Consider the following 6,847-nt stretch of genomic DNA (forward strand, 5'->3'; position numbering starts at 1 on the left):
AAGACAAAAAAGGGTCGCTCTTTGGACACTATGTCCAATAACTCTCGAACTGTCCGGGCGCCACCCAAACCCCGGCAGTTCCAACTGAGAACACTTATTGGGCTGGGCGAGTCTGGCCCTCCAGACCCGCCGACAATAAAATTTTTGAACTCTCGGACATCAACACATCCTCCCCAGCCACACCAGTGACCTGTTTAGTTGATTCTCTCCTTCTCTTCAATTCCCCCTAAACTCCAGTGCTCTCCTGTATCGTCACCAGCTCCAGAGGCGAAGGCCCAGGCAGAGATGATGGCAGAATTGACGTAGCATCCTTCGGTAATAGCCATTTTGCACCGACTGGTTTGGCTTGCCTGCTTGGTCCAGCACGCATCCAACTACCGAATGGAAACGATTCAGGTGAGATACCATTTTCATAAGCCTTCCTACAGAATTTCTCGATGTGACCCAAAATTCCACAGCAGAAGCAAAATGCGTTGAGTCTTTCGTATCGGAAATTAATCCACTACGTGGAACCATCCTTGCGCATGAGCCTCATACGCCTTTTTAACGGTATCCCCACCTGCATCCTTGCCCTAACGTGATAGAAACCTTTCCACGATCCCCCGAAATTATTGGGGTCGATCGCGACAAAGGAGCCTAAGTAATCACCGATTCGGGTCAGGAAATCTGGTGATGCATACATCGCCGGTAGCCCGTGGATCTGTACCCAAAATGTCACTGTGTCGAGATCGACATCTTCGGGTCTCGATTCTGGAGGTACACGCTCGCACACCAGAGTGTGATTTTCAAACGACCAAGGCCCATCGTCGATGACTCTCTGCAGATCCTTAGGGTGCGGGAATCGAAACAGGAACAGCTCCTCCGTTAACGCCTCCACCTGCATGCCCATCACCGGCCGCCATACGGACGCCAGGACTTGTTGCATATGGTCGAAATTGATCGGACGATCGGTGAGAAACCGCCCAACCAATCTATGATGGATCGGCGCATCGCTCGAGGGTGGTGGATCAGGCGCCTCTAGACCAGACACCTCCTCCTCCGTAATTGACAGACTAGCACAATGATCCTCGATTTGGCGGATATCCATGATGATCAAGAAAATCCACACCACGAGAGAAGAGTATAAATATGACTTCATTGTAACGAAAAAATGTAGCAAATATAAGCCCTAGAACACTAGGGAGAAACCTCTCTTGCGCACGAACAAGAGAGAGGGCCACTCAATCGGCGGGCACGATCGGAAAAAGCACGATCGACGTTCACGATCTGGATTTGCGAAAGTTACGGAGCATTTGCATCTATGAACTTTATAATTCCTATATATATATATATATATATATATATATATATATATATATATATATATATATATATATATATATATATATATATATATATATATATAACTAAATTTTAATATTAAGTATTAATATTGGGCATATATTTTTGCGCATCACGCATATGAAATACTAGTTACTTAATAAATTTGAATATAAGGAATCTTTGCCTTGTAGAAAATAAGAACAATATAACTAATAAAATTATATATTTTTTTAAAAAAAAATTGATAATGAATAATTTTTTTTTTTTTGAATAAAGGCATTGTAGACATTTAATTCTAAATTAAATAAATGAATATGTATTATTTTTTGTTATAGCTACTAATTTATTTAATTTAATAAGAGTAATATAATAAAGTGAGATATATACTTTTTATCCACAACAATGAAGTCATTGATTTTTTTTTTTAATTTCTCTTCGTTGTTGAGACAAATTATTTTGGGGTTTATCAATGACAATTGTTACAATTACTTGTCAATAGAGGATAAAGATAAATAATTCGAAATATATTGTTATAATAGATATTGTTATAATGATATATTAAATTAAAAAAACGTAACCTAAATTTTTAAAAAAAAATACAAGAAAATGATTTTCGGGGTTCCTTATTTGTAATTTTGATGTCCAACTTTGAATGCTTTGTATTTAGTCGAGCTAATTATTTGACCAAATTTCATGTTAAATTTTATATTAAAATTTTTAATACACTCTAACATATTCATAGTATGTGGTCAACAATTATGCAAACTCTGATTGGGATGATGTTCGAACCTATGACCTTTAATTTCTTATAGAAATCAATGAGAAAAGTTAAGATTAATAAATAGTTAACGAAATATTCCATTACAAAATTTTATACTAATGGAATGCAGGAGTATTTAAGAAAAGAAAATTATATAATAGAGGGTAAAGTATGAAAATTAAAGAAAAAAACTAAAATCTTGAACCATTAATTTCATCAAACAATTACACCAACATTGTTTACACAAACATTTTTGTAGTTCCCATTAGGGACCTAACTTTATTGGCTCTTATTAAGTTTGTAGATATTTACTATATCATCTATCTACTACACTAATCTACTATAGTATAATAATACTAATAAGAGCCAATAAAGTTAGGCCTATAATGGGTAATAAAAACTGTCCGTCAAATTATTAAATGAAATGAATAGTTCAGATTGTTCAGATTTTAATTTTTCTTTGAGATTTCCAAATTCATTCATTATAAGATTTTCTTCCCTTAAATACCCACACCTTAACTTTTCCGTTAAAAATTATAGAGTAAATTTCAATTTTGGTCCACTAACTATTGAAATTGTGTTAATTGCAACACTTGACTTTCAAAAATGTTAATTTAGTACCTTGACTATGCAATTTTTATCAATTTTGGTCACGCCGGCCAAATTACCAGCCAATTGTCACCGAAAAATCTTAAGTCAACATTTGACCTGAATTAGAATGGGCAAACTCGTCTTTTCTTGTTTATTCCAATTTGGGAAAGCGATTTGTTGACCAAAATAAAACCCAGCCTTTCTCTAATCTGCCCTAAATGGTGGATGAACCCAGCGAAGAATGAAGCCAAGCAAAAAAACAAAAAAAAAAAATTAAGAAGAGAAAACACAGCGTAGAATAGAAGAACGAAGACGAAGCTTTCAACGCCATTCTTCTTACATGGGTATGAGTAGTGTCTATTCTTCTTCTTCCAATAATGGTAACGGGTACGTACTATGAATTTGGGGATAGGTTCCCAATTGTCCATTGTAGATGTGGTCACCAACTGAAGATTCGAACTTCATGGACTAATGAGAATCCAGGTCAGAGATTTTGGCATTACTCCGGTGGTATCGTCGGCGGTATTGTAAGTAATTTTTTTTTTATTTTTTTGTTGTATAAGATTAAAGTTGCTAGAGATTTTATTTTTTTTTCACATTAATTTTGTTTTTGTTTGGTTTATGAAATTTGTTTAAAATAGAGTCTAAGGCAGGTTGGGTGTGGATTTGTTTGGTATGATCCTCCAATGTGCTATCGTTCGAAGCGAATAATTTCGGAATTGCTTAAACGCATTAATAGACAAGAAGAGATAAGAACACTCAATATGAAGATTCAAGGTGATAAGAAGGAGGCTGGAAAAGTGTTGAACAAGATTGTAGGAATAATGATTTTAATTTTTGTAGGTTTTGTTGGCAATAAGTATTGTGCCAGTCATCTTTGAATTGTGTAAAGTATGAAATGGCCTTTGAATTGTGTAATGTATGAAATGGCAATCTCTTAGTAGGTTTTGTAATGTATGAATTTATCCTTTTGGTAATGAATTGGTCCTTTTGCTAATGAATTGATCCTTTTGGTAATGAATTTGGTACAATTTCTCAAAGTGTTGATCCTTTTCACTATAATGCACAGAATGTGGTAATAACAATTTGCAATGTTATCATTTTCATTCATTAAGTGACCAAACTGTCAAGTTATCATCATTTGCAAAGTCATCATTTTGCATTCAACTATCAAGACAATATTACAATCAAAAACTGAGTTGTGTTAAGTAATGCACAATCACCAAAACCTACTGTCAAGACAACTTTGTCAAAGCATGCCAATAACCAAAAAGTGACTCCATTACAACACAACTATTGAGATTCAAAAACCAAAAAGTCTAAGCTTCATTCAGTCAATATTGATAGGGTCATCATTGTTTTTAAGAATTTGGACTTCAAGGTGGTCTTGCTCCTTGTATAGTAGGCTTCTTACGATTGGATTGCCTTGTCTTCGCCTCCCTGATCACTTGCCTCCTCCTGATGCTGCCTAGGAACTGGAACTTGCCTCCTGCTGATGCTGCTGCCTAGGAACATTTGTAGTGATGTTGATGGGGATTTGATTAGTGGAATAAATTACCCTTTTCTTTGGCTTCAAGTGAAACAATAAAATTATGTAAGTTAAAGTTTAAAAACAAAACTATAAATTATGCCATAAATGATTTATTACCTTTGTTTTGGTTTTGGATTAGATGAACACTTCCTTGAATTATGTCCAGTTTTCTTGCAAAGGATGCAATGCAATTGGATATGCTTTCTAGACACAGAAAATCCATCTTCACTCAACTTTGGCTCAACCTCACCAACAAATCTTAGTCTAAGCTTTTTAGGCCTGCCAACCTTGGTAGAATAGATAGGTGGCAGTGGGGGATCTTTGGTAGTCAGAGGCTATTCATCAGGTCCTGCCATGGGGTTAATTGAGCAACTATATATCTTCAAATATGTTTCCTTTGAATAACAGGATGGACAAAATCATAGAGTGCTCCTTTCCGATATTTTTTTCCTAATTGAACATACTGCATGCTTACAAGGAATCCCAGACAAATCCCATTTCCTACAGGAACAAGTTTTCCTTTCCAGATCCACCCGTTGTTGGTCCCCATATAACTATCTTTGATCAAATAATTTACTCATAAGCATTTTCCTTATAGTCTCTAGGCAGTCTATGATTGATTTGTCCCTAACCCCAAGTAATGTTGCATTGAATGACTCACATATGTTGTTTACCAACATATCATAGTGACTGTGTGTTGAGAAGTGAGACCTACACCACTCTGTTGGAGACTTATCACTTAACCATTGATAAGCTTCTTCATCTAATGCCTTAAGTTGGTGTAGAGCACTAGTGTAGGAATTCACAGTTGTTGCCCTAGCACAAGCCCAAAGAGCATCCTTCAGTGCATTCCCTTGAAACCCTGCCACTTTCATGTTTGAGTGAAGGTGCCTCACACAAAACCTATGCTCTACACCAGGTATGACTTCCACAAATGCTGGGATAAAACCTGTCTGCTTATCACTTATAAAACAGAATTCTTGCTCAACATTTTCTGTTATCTCCAAGTCTTCCACCAGTAATTGTAGAAACCAAGACGAAGGCTCCTTTTTCTCCCCTTCAACAATAGCATATGCATGTGGGAAAATACTATCATTAGCATCAACAACCACTGTAGTCAGCATCATCCCACCCGATCCACTTCTCAAGTGACATCCATCCACACCTATTAGGGGTCTGCAATGTTTGAAACCTTGTTTGCAAGCATCCTAATAAATGTACATTCTTAAAAATCTAGGTTACCCACTTTCATCTTACAAGTCACTAAGCTTCACAACACAAGAACTCCTAGGGTTTGTCCTAGAAATTTCAGCACAGTAGCTCCATATCTTCTTGAAGTTGTCTTCAGCATCACCAATTCTTTGTTTCTTGGCCTTCCAAATAGCCCTATAGGCTTGTTAATCTCTTAAATAGAACTCATCTTCACTACACACTGTATCCCTGAAATTTTTTCATCATCCATTCTGGGTTGTTTTTTAATTCCTTGGCCCACCTCTTTGCAACCACACTAGCTTTTTCAAAACCCAAGAACAACCTTCATGCACATCAACCATGCTTTGAATCCTCCAAGAATGTGAGTGAAGCACTTTCCTCAATCCTATTCTCCAAGGACAACCATCCTGTGAACACTCAACTATAACCCTTAAAGCATCATTTCTAATAGTTCGAATATCTTTCCCATTTTTGAAACCATAGTTCTGCACTGTTTCTCTAAACTGTTTCTTAGAGGCAAAGGTCATGCCTAATGTAAACTTGGGATCATTCATGTCAGTAGCAACTCTAAAAACAGACCATTTACTATCCCCATCACTATCAGAATCAACTACAGAAGCATCACTAGAAATGTTTATCTCATCCCAATCATATGAGAGTATTTCACATTGTTCTTTCTTTAAGTTCATGTCTGCCTTTCATTCAGTTTTGACCACAGCACCACTTTCCCATTCACCCTCACATTCAACTACATTAACTTTTGCTTCAATAAAATCATTTGCATCCATAATTTCTACCCATATCTCCAACATTTTACCGTCATCCTGCGCAGTTCTAAGACACTTTGCAACATCATTTATCTGTTTGAAGTAACTTACACCTACCATTTCCACCCTGATAAATGTATGTTCCTACTGAAGAATACCCTAGATCTTCTAGCTTATCCTTGAAGAATTGTAGACACAGTTCCTTAGCTTGCACACTGTCATATATTTCTATATCATCCCCCATGTATTTAATTCCACCTCGCCTATTAATTACACCATTATGGAAAATAAACACATGAAAAAGGCCAATATCATCTCTTGTAAATCACCCAAATAGTAAAATAACAATATAAAAGAACATGTCAGTACTCCTAAGTCCAATATATGCACAAGACACATCAACCAAAAGATAAACATAGTGGTCCCACATAGCTCAGCATATACACAGAACACAACACTATTATAAACAAATTGGTCACCACAAAGGTTAATGTCTTGCTTTAGTCTAACATATCAACAAAAACATACAAATATTGGCCCCCACAAGATTCCACAAATAATCCTATCAGCATATATCTTTGCTCTAAAATTGGTCCCCACATGTCATTTTCTGAGCATATATAAAGCACACTATAACACATTCTCATAACACTGCTATTTTAC

General features: G+C 36.2%; 2 protein-coding genes across 2 annotated transcripts; both read right to left on the bottom strand.

The window, feature by feature from the left end:
* Positions 1 to 226: 226 nt before the first annotated feature.
* Positions 227 to 1,087, bottom strand: LOC109166019. The gene is made up of 2 exons (XM_019314903.1): positions 507 to 1,087; positions 227 to 422 (listed from the first exon to the last, which is right to left on the bottom strand). The coding sequence occupies exons 1-2, from the start codon at positions 1,085 to 1,087 to the stop codon at positions 227 to 229; spliced, it is 777 nt and encodes a 258-aa protein (XP_019170448.1).
* A 3,672-nt stretch (positions 1,088 to 4,759) lies between these two features.
* LOC109166020 lies at positions 4,760 to 6,106 on the bottom strand. The gene is made up of 3 exons (XM_019314904.1): positions 5,709 to 6,106; positions 5,463 to 5,591; positions 4,760 to 5,381 (listed from the first exon to the last, which is right to left on the bottom strand). Exons 1-3 carry the CDS (start codon positions 6,104 to 6,106, stop codon positions 4,760 to 4,762), a joined length of 1,149 nt encoding a protein of 382 aa, XP_019170449.1.
* Positions 6,107 to 6,847: the final 741 nt, after the last annotated feature.

Source organism: Ipomoea nil, unplaced genomic scaffold (genome assembly GCF_001879475.1).
Source record: "Ipomoea nil cultivar Tokyo-kokei standard unplaced genomic scaffold, Asagao_1.1 scaffold3084, whole genome shotgun sequence".
Classification (NCBI taxonomy): domain Eukaryota; kingdom Viridiplantae; phylum Streptophyta; class Magnoliopsida; order Solanales; family Convolvulaceae; genus Ipomoea; species Ipomoea nil.

What these genes read in the sequence shown, in the direction of transcription:
- LOC109166019 (XM_019314903.1), bottom strand. Translation starts at nt 1,087, where the DNA reads ATGGATATCCGCCAAATCGAGGATCATTGTGCTAGTCTGTCAATTACG. An exon ending in ATGCGCAAGGATGGTTCCAC is followed by an intron (nt 423 to 506) that starts GTAGTGGATTAA and finishes GAAATTCTGTAG; the next exon opens with GAAGGCTTATGAAAATGGTA.
- LOC109166020 (XM_019314904.1), bottom strand. Translation starts at nt 6,106, where the DNA reads ATGAACTTAAAGAAAGAACAATGTGAAATACTCTCATATGATTGGGAT. An exon ending in GTTTTGAAAAAGCTAGTGTG is followed by an intron (nt 5,592 to 5,708) that starts GTTGCAAAGAGG and finishes ACAAGCCTATAG; the next exon opens with GGCTATTTGGAAGGCCAAGA. An exon ending in GTTGTGAAGCTTAGTGACTT is followed by an intron (nt 5,382 to 5,462) that starts GTAAGATGAAAG and finishes CAAACATTGCAG; the next exon opens with ACCCCTAATAGGTGTGGATG.